This window comes from Tupaia chinensis, unplaced genomic scaffold, assembly GCF_000334495.1.
Source record: "Tupaia chinensis unplaced genomic scaffold, TupChi_1.0 Scaffold000403_1, whole genome shotgun sequence".
NCBI classification, from domain to species: Eukaryota; Metazoa; Chordata; class Mammalia; order Scandentia; family Tupaiidae; genus Tupaia; species Tupaia belangeri.
The window spans coordinates 373,808-387,451 of record NW_006159905.1 but is presented as its reverse complement, the minus strand read 5'-3'; the positions used below and the strand labels follow the sequence as shown (position 1 = coordinate 387,451).

Below are 13,644 nucleotides of genomic sequence, written 5' to 3'. Positions count from 1 at the left end.
GGGGCGGGGTGGGGCTGTGGAAAGTGCCGGGCTGGGGCCGGGGAGGAAGTGGAAGATTTGGAGGACTTGCTGCAAGCCCTGCTCTCCCGGTGCTGTCCGTCTAGGATGGAGGAACGCATGAGTAAACAGTGAGGGTACAACAGTGGACGGAGAGCTGGGGAGCTATAACGGGGGCGATCAACCTGCTCCCCCAGTTCCAGGAACCTCCCCAAAGGGATATCTAAGTTGTAACTTGAAGGATGGATGGGGCAGACCAGTGGGGGCTGGAGGAGGAGACAGGAGGGTTGTGGGTGAGAACTGTATTTGAGTTGAAGGTGAAAATTAGCCAAGGTAATCCAAGTGCTTAGAGCAGCGTCTGACACATAGTAAGCCCTCTGTGCTTGCTGTCCTTACTCTCCCACGAATGGAGCTCTGCCCTGGCCCTCAGTGGTTGCAGGCAGGCCGACTCGAGGCTTGCCTGGTCCTTAGTGGTTCGCAGGGCGGGCAGACTAAGGCTTGAAAGCTTCCTCCTTCTCTCCACTAGGCGATGGCCACACTGACAGATCACCCGTACGCGTCCCTGACTCTCCCAGACGATGCAGCTGCCGACTGTCTCTTTCTGCGTCCTGGACTGCCCAGCGCACCCCCATTCCTCCTGCACAGGGGAGGTGGGGACCTGCCCAACAGCCAGGAGGTGAGAGAGAGCAAGAGTTCCAACACCACCAGCCAGAGAAGGGTCTCAGGCTTTCTTGGTGGGAGAAAGGAGAGGTGCTTTCTCTCAAAGTCCGGGTGCAGTCACTCCTAGCTGTCTGGAAGGGGAACCCGGCTCTGGTTTCAAGGCCTTACGCCCTTCTCCCCACCTCATGTCCTCCCTGCAGGCCCTGCAGAAGCTCTCCGATGTCACCCTGGTACCCGTGTCCTGTTCAGAACTGGAGAAGGCTGGGGCCGGGCTCAGCTCCCTCTGCCTGGTGCTCAGCACACGCCCCCACAGCTGAGGGCCTGGCCTTGGGGTCCCGGCTGGCCAGGGGGAGGGCAGCATTAGGAGGAGAAGCGGAAGGAGGGTTAGGTGTAGGATGATGAGTAGGCAGTAGTGGGGAGAGGGCCCCCAGATGGGGGGAGGGCATAGTGTGGGGAAGGATAGGGGCCACTGGGTGAGTCCTCTCTGGCAGAATCAATAAAATAGAATTGACCTTTTAGAGTGGACTGTGGCTGGTGTCTTACAGGGGCAGAGGAATGGGGTAGGGCTGAAACTTAAGGTTGGGGTCAGTATTGGGAAGGAAGCTTCTTCCATTTAAAAAAACACCTTTAGGACTGGCAGGTGGCATGGTGGTTAAGGCGGCTGGATTCCCATGTTCAAGGTCTGTGGTTCAAGGCCCAGAACTGGCAGCTTGCTTTCTCCCTTCCCCTCACTCTCGGATCAACTTTAAAAAAATAAAATAATGACAATGAATACAATTAAATAACATAATTGAAAAAAAGAAAACCTTCATTAGGTACCTAATGACTCATTGCCCAACCCTGTCATAGGTGTTTGGGTGCAAGAATTTCTGTTGTGGGGAGCATGACCTGGGCAGAGAAGAAAATATGTGGGTGAATCACTCATTGAATTTACCACTTTAAATGTCAGATGATTCAGAGACTGGTAGATTGTCATTCCATTCCTATCTGATAGAGAAGAAGAAATGATGCTTCCACGAGCATTCTTTTTTTTTTTTTTTTGAGAGGTTTTTGCTATAGGGTGCGTGTGCTCGCCAGAAAAACAGAGAGAGAGAGAGAGACAGAAAGTGAGAAATCACCCCCAGGGGAATAACCACACTGCAATCCATTCTCCTCTTGGGATCCTGGGCACACAAACACATGCACCCGGCGTGAATTTAAGCCCCTGGGTTCAGGACTTGAACCACGGTCAACTACATGGGAGTCCAGCAACATACCATTATGCCAGCTGCTGCTCCTGAAAGTTCCTTATAAGATGAAATAAAATACAGGTTGTGATGAAACAGTTCACAGAAGGCTGTATGTATGGGGGCTCCCAGCGTGCATGCAGAGCTGGCGAGAGAGTCAGGAACAGCGGCCCAGAAAAGGCTGCACTTGCGCCGAGTTCTGAGGATAAATAAGAATTAGCCAGGCAGAGAGACCAGAGGAGGGAAAAGGGTGATCCAGGAAGAAGGGATTGCACTGGGCACGGGCACTGTGGGGGCTGGGGAGAATTCCCTAAGACTGGTATGCCGTGTGCATGTGGAAAGACAGAAATAAGCCCGCACGGTGGACAAAGAGACGGAGCACCCTGTACCCAAAGCCAGGCCCACAGATGCAGAGCTGAAGCTGAAATACGCGGTTCTCAAAGACGGGCTGTCAGGAGCAGATTAGCACTTGGGGAAGATCCGTCTGACCTCAGGAGGGCGAGGGCTGGAGGGTGAGGTGAGGCTACGGGGGTAATCTAACAGGATGAAAACGAGGAGAGCACTTGCAGGCGGCAGCCCGGGTGCGGAAAGGTGTGGAGTGACGTGCAGATAGACAGGACTTGAGAGCTCTTTGTGTGGGACAGAGGATGATCTGCCTGACTCTCGGTTTCTGGCTCTGGCGACTGGGTTGGTCAAGAAAGAATGCAGAGGAAGATTAAGTGAGGGCCTTGGGGTTGACATGCTGGGTGCCAAGTGCCCGGGGCCAGCCAGGTGACAGATCTGAGAGACTCCAGACATCGGCTTTGAGATGTGAGCTGGGTGCTGGCTGTAATCTGCGGGGAGGGGGGCGGGAGGGATGTGAGGGCTGGCTGTGGGTGCTGACAGCATCCCCGAAGACGTAGAAAGGGAAAAAGAAGAGAGACACACCTGGAATGACAGGGACTACTGTGGGAAGGGGGAGCAAGGAAGAGGAGTCCAGAAGGGAGAGAAAAGCAGCAAAGAGAAACAGAGTTGAAAGAAGGGAGTAAAGGGGACCAGCAGTTGGCGCAAAGGCTATGTCGCTGGACTCCCATATAGTCGACCGCAGGTCGAGTCCCAGACCCAGTGGCTTAAACTCACAGCAGGCATGTGTATGTGTGTGTGTGTGTGTGTGCCCAAAATCCCTGGAGGAGAAGGGATTGTGGTGTGGCCATCCCTCCTGGGGGGGTGATTTCTCCCTTTCTGTCTCCCTGTTTTTCTGGTGAGTGCAAGCACCCTATAGAAAAAAACTCTCCAAAAAAACCAGAAGGGAGTAAAAGAAAGATCAAGCCAGGTGAATGCTAAAAATTCTTTACTAGGTGTGGCCAATGAGATATCTCACACCCTTATGAAGAGCAGATGAGCAATTCAGCAGACGAGTGGTGGGAAGAGAGTGAAGAAGAAAATGGAAGGAGCGGGACGAGCAGTTAGCGTAATAGCTATGTCGCTGGACTCCCATGTAGTTGACTGTGGTTCGAGTCCCAGACCCCAGTGGCTTAAACTCATGCTGAGCGCATGCGCGTGCGTGCCCAAGATCCTGAGAGAATAGAGGAGAAGGGACTGCAGCGTGGCCATCCCCCCTGGGGGGGGGCTGATTTCTCGCTTTCTGTCTCTTTCTGTCTTTCAGGTGAGTCATGCCCTGTAGCAAAAAAAAAAAACTCTCCAAAAAAGCCCTCAAAAACAAACAAACAAACAAAAACACACACACACACAAATGGAAGGGGCAGTTAGATGCCTCTGGTTCAAAAAGTTCTACATGGGCCAGCCCCATAGCCGAGCAGTTAAGGGAACCTGATCTCACATGCTGACCCCCCATTCGAATCCCGGCCTCAGAGGCTTGAAAAACACACTGGGTGCATGTGAGTGCGTGTGCCCCCAACCCTGGATAGATGGGGAAGGTACTGTGCAGTGGCCATGTCCCATTGGAGGGAACTTTCTTCCTTTCCCTCTTTCTCTTTGTCTCTCTCTGGCGAGAGAAGACAATTTTTAAAAAAAGCTTGACTGGGAGTAGATGTCTTTTTTTTTTTTTTAAAGAGTTATTTATTTTAATTATATTTGTTCATTCATTTATCTAATTTGACCAGAGAGAGACACACAGGGAGAGAGGGAAAGTGAGAAGCAAGCCGCCAGGTCCAGGACTTGAACCGTGGTCAGCTATGGGACTATCCAGCGCCTTAACACCATGCCACCTTCTAGCCCCAGTACCTGGTATCTTAGATGGGGCTTGGTGGGGCTTAGCGAGGACCCCAGTGGTGAAGGAGACATGGAAACACCAGGAGAGGTGGGAGAAGCCAGGGAGCAAGATCGGCGGCAGAGGGAGCCTGGGACCCAGGTCTCCTGACCTCCTGCTGGCGCTGGTTTGTATCCCAGGAAGCCTTTCTTTTCCAGGTGAGGGGGGATAGGAACAGCTGGGAGCCCCCAGCTTGGAGGTTTGGAGTAAGGGCTTCCCTTCAAACCACAACCGCATAGACGGTGGAGGAGTCAGCAGGGCCCACCGCGGACGGCCGGCGGGGCCTTCGGAGCGCCCTGTGGTCCAGATCCACGTAGAGCAGGCTCTGGGGGGAGAGGTGCAGAACGGTCACAGAGGTCAGACCCCCTGGGATCCGGGCCTCTTTCTTGGTCCTCTTTCCTCAGGGATTCTGGCAAGCTCCCTTCCTGTCCCCAACCGCATACCGGCTCCTCCTGGTTTGGGTCCCCTGGACACTTGGGCTCCTCCTCCTCCTTTAGTGGCCTCTGGGGATCCGCTTTCAGGAGTGGAGCTATGCGGGGGGGACAGAGCTGAAGGATGGGGAGAAGGTGACCGACTTGTCTGCTCCCAGAAAGGGCTCAGCCTCAGGAACTGAGGGGTGGGGGACGTGTGGGTCAGAGGAGGACAATGGGACGGGGATAGTCTCACCAAATCTGGGGGGTGGTCGTGGCGGGTGAGAAGGTGAGTGTCTGTAGGAGGAGGGCAGAATCAGCAATCTTGTCTCACTGGTTCTTCTTGGGCCCCAGGCGGAACCCACGACAACCCAGCGGTTTGTAGGTTCAAACCCGCGAACCCACTTGGGCGCCCTCCTCCGCCCCTCCCCCCAGTCCTGCCCACGCCCTGACGGTGGCACTTGAGGCTCTGCTTCCCTAGCTGGGGCTCCACTCCGCAGCCCGTGGCTTTGCTAAGTTCTGACCTGTCTTCTCGAAAGCATGCCCAAGCCTCCAGATCTAGTGCTTTCTTTTGCGAAGGTTCTGGTCGGGTCCCTCCAGCCTCGGGTCACGCCCCATCAAGCCAGGCCCCGCCCCTGGCGCTCACCTGCGCTTCCACCAGAGCACGCCCAGCACTCCCGGTACCAGCGCCAGCACCACGCCCAGCAGCGGGATCAGGACCTGGGCATACACCGACCCTGGGGAGCCGGCGTGGCGGGGAGGGATGCCGAGGTCAGGGGGACGATGACGGAGAGCTAGCGCTCCCGCTCAGGGCCCCTCGGCCAAGCCTCCCTCTCTCCCTGGGGTGGGTGCCCGAGTAGTCCTGTGCGCAGAGGCCTCCACCTACCGCCGCTGGACCCAGCGGCCTTGCAATCGGCCCTGTCCCCCAGCACGTGAAGCACCGTCCGGCTCTCGTCCTCGTGGCGGCCCCTGCAGATAAAGGTGCCCGAGTCCCCCGGGCTCAGGAGCAGCTCCAGTCGCCGGATACCAGAGTCCAGGGAGCGGAGGCGGCCCGCGAAGGGCTGGAGGGGAGGCACGGTGGGGGTCCCGCTGGATGAGGCCCACAGGATCGGGCGGCGGCCTTTGGACAGGCCCTTGCAGGCTGGGAAACTGGGCGCCCAGGCCCAGCGGACAGGGTGCGAGACCCCTATGCAGGAGAGATTCACACGGTCCCCTGGGTGGCCGTGCAGAGAAGCTAGGGGAGGTCAGGCGGGGAAGGAGTAAGCAGTGGTTAGGGTGAGGCCATAGGGCCAGACGACCTCTCACCTCTGCCCTCTGGCCCTCCTGGATCTTCCCTCACACCCCCTATCCCCCAGGCGCCCCCTTCGGTGTCCTCAGTCTTGCCTCTCTCTTCACAACTTGCCCAAGGCTCACTTACCTCCAGGGTCCCCTTGGACCCCCGAGAGCAGCAGCGGTAGCAGCTGCAGAACCAGAACCATGGTTGGGATGTGGTGGGGAGAGGCAGTGAATCAGCTGGGGGGAGGGGGAGACCGGAGGGAAGCTGGGGAGCAGGAAGAGGGGCTGGGGGCCCTGATAAGAGCAGGGGTGGAGCTTTGGGAATCCTGGCAGGCAAACACAGCACTAACTACTCACTCGGGGCCCTTTACACAAGCACTTTCCTCTACTGACCGCCTCCAGCGTGCCAGTGGCCATGGCACCACCAGCTCCGACCCCGCTGTCTGAAGTCCGATTCTGACTTCACCAACTCCGGGCTGCCTGACCTGAGCCAGGCGCTCAACCTCTCTGGGTCTGTTTGTTCGTCTGTAAAATGATAAAAGCACCTATTTCACAGGGTCTTCTGAGAACTAAATAAAGGAGCCCCCATAAAACACCTAGAACAATCAGGACAGTATGTAGGCGCTTGCCATTAGGATTATTTCTACTCTTACTTTAGCTTCTACCTCACCTTGCTGTGCCCACACTGTAGCTTTCGGCCTGTGGCGCCCACCTGGAAGGGCAGGTTTCTACTGGGGAGACACGTTAGAGCTCTACGCACACCTGGGACTCCGGCAGCTCTCACTAGGCTGAAGCGACTGAGGCCACCCCAGCCCAAATGCAGCAGGGCGAGGTCCTGAGTCATCCCTGGGCCTGAGGAGGGCCCTTCTTAGCAGGCGGGCTTGGCTCCCCTGGACCTGCCGCTGCGGCATCATAGAAGCTCTCTGTCATGTCACAAACCCTTCACCTGGGGCTGAGTGGGGGTTGGGAAGACCCGGGGGGCAGAATCCCCTCTGTCCTCCATTTCTGCCAGTGTGCTGCTATCAGTGTCCACGTTAGACCCAAACCTGGCCATTGTCTTAGGCCACAGCCCAGGAACGAGAAGTTTCCGTGATGATCTTGAAAATCAGAGGCCTGTGGTGATGCTTCTTCAGGGGGCAGTCAGGACTCAGCCAGAGGCCAGGAGGGGGCTCCCGGCCTGGAACCAAGAACCAACAGAGAGGTGGCCACTAGCGGCACCAGCCCCTCTCCCATCCCCACTCCCCACGCAGGCTTGCTCAGCCGCACCCCACACCTTGCCTCTTCTTCTGGTCAACTGCACGTAAGTGGGGGGGAGGGGCTAGCAGAGGCAGAAAAGGGAGGGGCCTTTGAGATTATAAATTCCTAAAGGGCCACTCAACTCCCAGAGGCGCACCCCGAAAATCTCCATCGGCTGCTGCAGCTGCTCCCATCCTCAGGACCCTCACCATGAAAGGCCTGCTGCTGCTCACCCTGTCTGCACTGCTCCTGTGCGTCTCAGGTGAGCACCTGGGGTCCCAAGGACCTGGCTCTCCCAGGCAGGACCTTGACACCCTGCCCTCCCACTGCCCTCACTCCACTGCTCAGAAGCCCAAGGAATCCCGGTCCCAGCTGGCTCAGCTCTCTGGTGCCTCCAGGACCAGGCTTCCTTTGATAAACTCCATTTGTCAAAGACCCAGGTCTCCATGGGCCACACACCTCCTCACTTCCCCCAAAGGCCCATTCTTCTCGCCTGCCAGGGCTCTTATCCTCCTGTTCCCTCCTCCAAGGTGTCCCCGGTTCCCTAGCAAAGCCCCATTCCAATATGCGATTCTCCAGATCCCAGGTAATCTGCCTTCCCCTCTCAGCTCCCCGGCTCAGCAGTGTCTTCTCAGAGATTTGGCAGCCAGTCCCAGGCTCCTGTCATACCCCACCCTCCCCACCTACTCCGTCAGGGACTAGGCGCTCCGTCTCAGAGCCATGGCCTTTCTAGATCCCCTCTGCTGCTCCTGGCTTGCACGGCCCTCCCCTCCCAATGATGCAAGCTTTCTGAATGGTCTCAGTGACCTCCTCGAGCTTCCTGGGAACCCGAAGTTTTCCTGCACCTTCTAGACAGGGGATGCCAGGGCTGCTTCCCCCTTTCGTTACACTGAAGTGCACCCGCCATGCTCCTCCACCCCTGGACTGACCCCTCCTTCCGCAAACCTTGAATCAGCTGAAGCAGAAACTTTGGGGGTGCCACCTTCTGCCCTGCCCCCTCTGTTTTGGTAAGATACTAAGAAGGAATCCGATGATCTGTCACCCAGATAGTATTCCTTTCTGCCAGACAGCTCATGCAGCGAGAGCATTCCATCCAGGTCTCATTCCTCTTCCCACGCAGTTGGGCAGGTGGCGGCTGCAGGAGGTGAAGAGTAAATTGCTGAAGCTGGCCACAGGTGGCTTCCCGTCAGTGTCCAATCCCATGCTCTTTCTGACAGTGCGAAACCCCCATGACCTGCATACATGAGACGTCTCCTTATGTCAACTCCTCACTTCCTCTCCCACCTCCCTCTCCTCAACCAGTTCCTTCCCCACGGAACCCTCACATCCCATCTCGCCCCAGCCCTGTGTTGTTGTCGATGGCCCTGTTCCTCTTGACTCATCCCCAAGTGGGGTGGAGTGAAGGAAGACATTTAGGGTGTAGGCCCTTCACAAAGCAACCACGCCACCCTCATCTGCCGCCCACTTTCTCCTTTCCCCTCATCACTCACCTGTTCTGTTCCTACTGGACCAAACAAGTCAGAACACTTACCTGATTGGCCCGTCTCCACCCTACGCACCCCTCCCCGGTTCCGTTGATTCCCCCAGTGAGTCACCTCAACCTGACTGTGTCTCCCCAGCTGACATCCGCTGCCACTCCTGCTACAAGGTCCCTCTGCTGGGCTGCATGGACCGGCAGTCCTGCCTCCTGGAGCCAGGACAGAAGTGCCTGACGACGAATGTGTACCTCGGTAACATCACCTTTAGGGGGAGTCAGGGCAGACAGAAGAGACTTTGACTGGGACGAAGGCCTGAGATGGGACAGAGATTTCTAGCAAGGATGGCATCTGGCGAAGGATTGTTATGTGCCAGACACTCCTTTTTTCTTTGAATTTTATTTCACTTTATTTATTTATTTATTTTAATTTGATCAGAGAAGGATGGAGTGAAAGAGAGAGAGAGACAGAGAGGGAAAGGGAGGAAGCAAGCTGCCGGGTCCGGGACTTGAACCGTGGTCAACCACATGGGAGTCCAGCACCCTTAACCACCACACCACCTGCCAGATCCCCAGACACTCTTATATATCTTCACATGCCCTGTTTTGATGAATGCTCATGACGATACTTCCACGGAGATGCCCTTATCCTGAGGAAACACCTTCAAAAAGAGGCAGTCGCAAGCCAAGGAGTGCTGGAAGCAGGATTGTGGGGGCGAGTGAGGAAGTGCAGGGGGAACATTAGCCGGAAAGAGAGAGAGAGAGAAGGGAGGGCTGGGCAGAGTTAGGCAGGAGGGAAGCCTGGGGGGAATGGGGGACGTGAGGTGGTAAACACAGGCCCTTCCTAGCTGACCCCCACCAACCCGCTCCTACTCTAGGTAAGATGTGGCTCTACTCCAACCTGCGCTGTGGAACGTCCAAAGAGCCTTGCCTGGAAGCTTTCAACCAAACCAACCAGAAGCTGGGCCTGACCTACAACACCACCTGCTGCAGCAAGGACAGCTGTAACAGCCCAGCCCCCCGGCCCGCGCCAGCCCTGGCCCTCGTCTTCCTCACCTCCTTGGCCGGTGTTGGCCTCTGGCTGCTGCACTGAGACTCACTCCCGGGCTGCCCCTGTTCCCGCCTGCCCTAACCAGAGCCCCTCGCCCTGTGTCTCCAGACCCCCTGGCTTCCCAGGGTGATGTCTCCTTGGCTACCTTTGCCTGGAAAAGCACTTTCCCAAGTCTTTAATTAGACAGTGTCCCAGAAGTGGTCTCTCCATCCCTCCCACCCACCCTGCTCTGCCCCCGTCCCCTCTCATCTCTGCTGAGATCACCCCAGATCATCCACTGGCCCCTAGATGGGCCCCTCGCTTTGCTCCAGCATGCTGCAGTGCCCTGCCTGGGAGGGACAGGGATCTGGGCCTGAGATGGGGCTTCCATCTGCCCCCCCACACCCGAAGGCTCAAGGAAGGGCCTGATGACCTGGCTGCATGGGGCCGATTCCCAGATCCCGGCTCCTACATATACCCGATCCCCATGCTCCTCTCCTTCCATTTTGAATAATAAATGTCTATGTCTAATAAAGTGTGTGTGTGTTGTCAGAAGACCTAAGTGTCAGGCCCCTCCCAGCACATAGCATTCTCAGTCCCCCACCCTTACCCAAGAATCCTTTAGGGAGTTTCCCTGGGAAGCTGGGCTGGAGGGAATGGAGAAACAGGTTTTTCAGGCCTCTCTCCCTCCTAGTGTCTGGGGTGGCACACTGGTCCCAGTGTTCAGAGAAGCAATCCTTATCCTAAATTGAGGTCACACTTTTAAGGTACTGCCCCAAAGCAGGTGCAGCCTGGCCTGAGGGCTCCCTGGGAAGGGTAGGGAGGTATGTGGGGACAAGGCTCTGGACCTCTCAGGTCAGGGTCCAAGGCCACCCGTCATAAGTGGGGCTCCGAGCAATTCTCTTGCCATAGTACTGGCTTTCCTTTCCCAATTCAAATCGGGAGCCGAGGTGCAGACAGGGTAAGGGGCAACCAGACAACAGGGTGGCAGCATGCTGGTGCTCCCCGCCAGCCCATGCTCCGCTCGGGAAGTCTCACTAGCATCAGGACCCAGGAGTCCCTGAGGGCTGATTCTCCTTTGTCCTCTGGGGACTAGTTGGTTAAGGAGCCCCCGTGGTAGGGGGGCTGACACTGGGAATAAAACCAGAACCTGCATGCCCTCGTATACCCCTTCAGTCCTCCCATTCAAAGATAGATGGGAGTTTGCAGTCAGCCCTAGAGTGGTTGATATTTTTTTTTATCCATTTATTTATTTATCATTTGACCAGAGAGGGACAGAGTGAGCGAAAGAGAGAGTGAGAAAGCAAGTCGCCAGATCTGGGACTTGAACTGTGGTTACCAGAGCCCCTCGCCCTGTGTCTCCAGACCCCCTGGCTTCCCAGGGTGATGTCTCCTTGGCTACCTTTGCCTGGAAAAGCACTTTCCCAAGTCTTTAATTAGACAGTGTCCCAGAAGTGGTCTCTCCCTCCCTCCCACCCACCCTGCTCTGCCCCCGTCCCCTCTCATCTCTGCTGAGATCACCCCAGATCATCCACTGGCCCCTAGATGGGCCCCTCGCTTTGCTCCAGCATGCTGCAGTGCCCTGCCTGGGAGGGACAGGGATCTGGGCCTGAGATGGGGCTTCCATCTGCCCCCCCACACCCGAAGGCTCAAGGAAGGGCCTGATGACCTGGCTGCATGGGGCCGATTCCCAGATCCCGGCTCCTACATATACCCGATCCCCATGCTCCTCTCCTTCCATTTTGAATAATAAATGTCTATGTCTAATAAAGTGTGTGTGTGTTGTCAGAAGACCTAAGTGTCAGGCCCCTCCCAGCACATAGCATTCTCAGTCCCCCACCCTTACCCAAGAATCCTTTAGGGAGTTTCCCTGGGAAGCTGGGCTGGAGGGAATGGAGAAACAGGTTTTTCAGGCCTCTCTCCCTCCTAGTGTCTGGGGTGGCACACTGGTCCCAGTGTTCAGAGAAGCAATCCTTATCCTAAATTGAGGTCACACTTTTAAGGTACTGCCCCAAAGCAGGTGCAGCCTGGCCTGAGGGCTCCCTGGGAAGGGTAGGGAGGTATGTGGGGACAAGGCTCTGGACCTCTCAGGTCAGGGTCCAAGGCCACCCGTCATAAGTGGGGCTCCGAGCAATTCTCTTGCCATAGTACTGGCTTTCCTTTCCCAATTCAAATCGGGAGCCGAGGTGCAGACAGGGTAAGGGGCAACCAGACAACAGGGTGGCAGCATGCTGGTGCTCCCCGCCAGCCCATGCTCCGCTCGGGAAGTCTCACTAGCATCAGGACCCAGGAGTCCCTGAGGGCTGATTCTCCTTTGTCCTCTGGGGACTAGTTGGTTAAGGAGCCCCCGTGGTAGGGGGGCTGACACTGGGAATAAAACCAGAACCTGCATGCCCTCGTATACCCCTTCAGTCCTCCCATTCAAAGATAGATGGGAGTTTGCAGTCAGCCCTAGAGTGGTTGATATTTTTTTTTATCCATTTATTTATTTATCATTTGACCAGAGAGGGACAGAGTGAGCGAAAGAGAGAGTGAGAAAGCAAGTCGCCAGATCTGGGACTTGAACTGTGGTTAGCTATGTGGGAGTCCAGCATCCTCAACCACCTTGCCACCTGCCAGTCCCACAGTGGCTGATAGATTTTAATGGCTCACAGAGGAGTGCTCATCTCACCTCTGCTATTCGGGTCTCCCTCACTCCCCTGATCCCCTACTCCCTTCCCTACCCCTCCTCCCACTACCCTCTCCACAGTCCTGGCAAGAGCCAAACCAGGGCAGCCACGATGCATGTGGGGGCCGCAGTGCTGGCCACGGCGCTGTTGCACAGGTCCCCCAGGCAGCAGTCCCGGTGGGTTGTGTAGGTCACGTCTCCCACCGACTCCGTTTCCACTTGATTGCAATGATGGGCCGCCACGCAGGCCGGATGGTGATGAATCAAGGTCACCGAGGCTGAGAGAGAAGGAGACGGGGCTGTGGGGGTCCTGGCTGCAGGACTTGCCTCTGGGGCAGAGAAGATGTGGTTTCAAGGAGCCCAAAGGGATTCTCTGCCCTCTGAAAAAAACACCTCCCTGAAACCAGATCAAAGTTACCACAACGGCGGCGTTGACGTGAGCCCTGAAGACGCAGCATCACTTCTGTGGTATCCTGCCTAAAAGCGTGACCTCAGTCTCATGAGACAGCATCCCATAAAAGCCAAGGGGCACTTTATCAAATAACCTACCAGGGATCTTCAAAAATGCCATGGAAGTCAAAGGCTGAGACGTGGAACAGGTCAGAAGAGACTGCAAAGATGCGAGAACTACATATGCGTGGGAGCCTGATCTGCGTCCTGGACCAGAGAGAGGGCGGGAGTGGGACAACCGGCCACGTCAGATACAGTCGGTAGCTCAGTAGAACTGCATCGCTGTTATTTCTTGGTTTTGATAATGGTACTATGGCTATGGAAGATGTTCGCCTTAAGGGGAGCAGGGTGATGGATATACAAGGACTCTATTTTTTTTTTTCTTTTTAAGAGAGAGATTTTTGCTATGGGGCACATGTGCTCACCAGAGAGACAGAGAAAGACAGAGAGACAGAACACGAGAAGTCACCCCCTGGGGTTTAGCCATGCCACAATCCCTTCTCCTCTATTCTCTTCTTGGGATCTTGGGCACCCATGTACATGTGCCCAGCGTGAGTTTAAGCCACTGGGTCCAGGACTCGAACCATGGTCGATTACGTGGGAGTCCAGCGACGTAACCATTATGCCATCTGCTGGTCCCTATACTATTTTTTTCTAAAACAAAAAGTTTATTCAGTTCACTCAAAAAACATTGACAAAATAAATTTCAGTTTATTTCAGCAATTTCACAGGTACCAAAAATAAAAGTGATATTTATAATAATGGTTTCCAAATTAATGAAAAAGTACAGTTTTGGGATGAGCAGATGACATAATGGTTATGTAGCTGGACTTCCACGTAGTCGACCATGGTTCGAATCCTGGACTTGGTGGCTTAAAACTCACACTGGAAGCAGGAACCAGCAGTTAGCGTAATGGCTATGTCGCTGGACTCCCACGTAGTCGACCACGGTTCGTGTCCTGGACCCGGT

The 13,644-nt window shown here is 55.7% G+C and overlaps 4 protein-coding genes across 9 annotated transcripts in view; 2 read left to right on the top strand and 2 right to left on the bottom strand.

Annotated features, from left to right (window-relative positions):
- The window catches only part of DDAH2 (DDAH family member 2, ADMA-independent), a 5,374-nt gene extending 4,045 nt beyond the window's left edge, over positions 1–1,329 (top strand). For all 4 annotated transcript variants that reach the window (XM_006154284.3, XM_006154282.3, XM_014590074.2 and 1 more), the window contains exons 6-7: positions 524–673; positions 858–1,329. In XM_006154284.3, coding sequence (XP_006154346.1) covers positions 524–673; positions 858–974 — 267 coding nt within the window. In that variant the 3' untranslated portion in view covers positions 975–1,329. The remainder of the gene's footprint in view (positions 1–523; positions 674–857) is intronic.
- Positions 1,330–4,219: 2,890 nt separating this feature from the next.
- On the bottom strand, positions 4,220–6,048 carry MPIG6B (megakaryocyte and platelet inhibitory receptor G6b). Of its 3 annotated transcripts, none has more exons than XM_014590093.2 (6): positions 5,959–6,048; positions 5,428–5,775; positions 5,188–5,278; positions 4,798–4,838; positions 4,575–4,660; positions 4,220–4,456 (listed from the first exon to the last, which is right to left on the bottom strand). In XM_014590093.2, exons 1-6 carry the CDS (start codon positions 6,017–6,019, stop codon positions 4,352–4,354), a joined length of 732 nt encoding a protein of 243 aa, XP_014445579.1. In that variant the 5' UTR covers positions 6,020–6,048; the 3' UTR covers positions 4,220–4,351. The 3 variants fall into 3 exon arrangements, with proteins under 3 accessions (XP_014445579.1, XP_014445580.1, XP_027629902.1); XM_014590094.2 differs by having other exon boundaries at positions 4,241–4,456; positions 4,575–4,679; XM_027774101.1 differs by lacking the exon at positions 4,798–4,838 and having other exon boundaries at positions 4,241–4,456.
- A 730-nt stretch (positions 6,049–6,778) lies between these two features.
- Positions 6,779–9,703, top strand: LY6G6C (lymphocyte antigen 6 family member G6C). The gene is made up of 4 exons (XM_014590095.1): positions 6,779–7,116; positions 7,202–7,314; positions 8,672–8,782; positions 9,405–9,703. The coding sequence occupies exons 1-4, from the start codon at positions 6,938–6,940 to the stop codon at positions 9,617–9,619; spliced, it is 618 nt and encodes a 205-aa protein (XP_014445581.1). The 5' UTR covers positions 6,779–6,937; the 3' UTR covers positions 9,620–9,703.
- A 2,587-nt stretch (positions 9,704–12,290) lies between these two features.
- LY6G6D (lymphocyte antigen 6 family member G6D) overlaps positions 12,291–13,644 on the bottom strand; it is a 2,614-nt gene continuing 1,260 nt past the window's right edge. The window contains exon 3 of the mRNA XM_027774100.1: positions 12,291–12,502. Within this exon, the coding sequence (XP_027629901.1) occupies positions 12,291–12,502 (212 nt within the window). The remainder of the gene's footprint in view (positions 12,503–13,644) is intronic.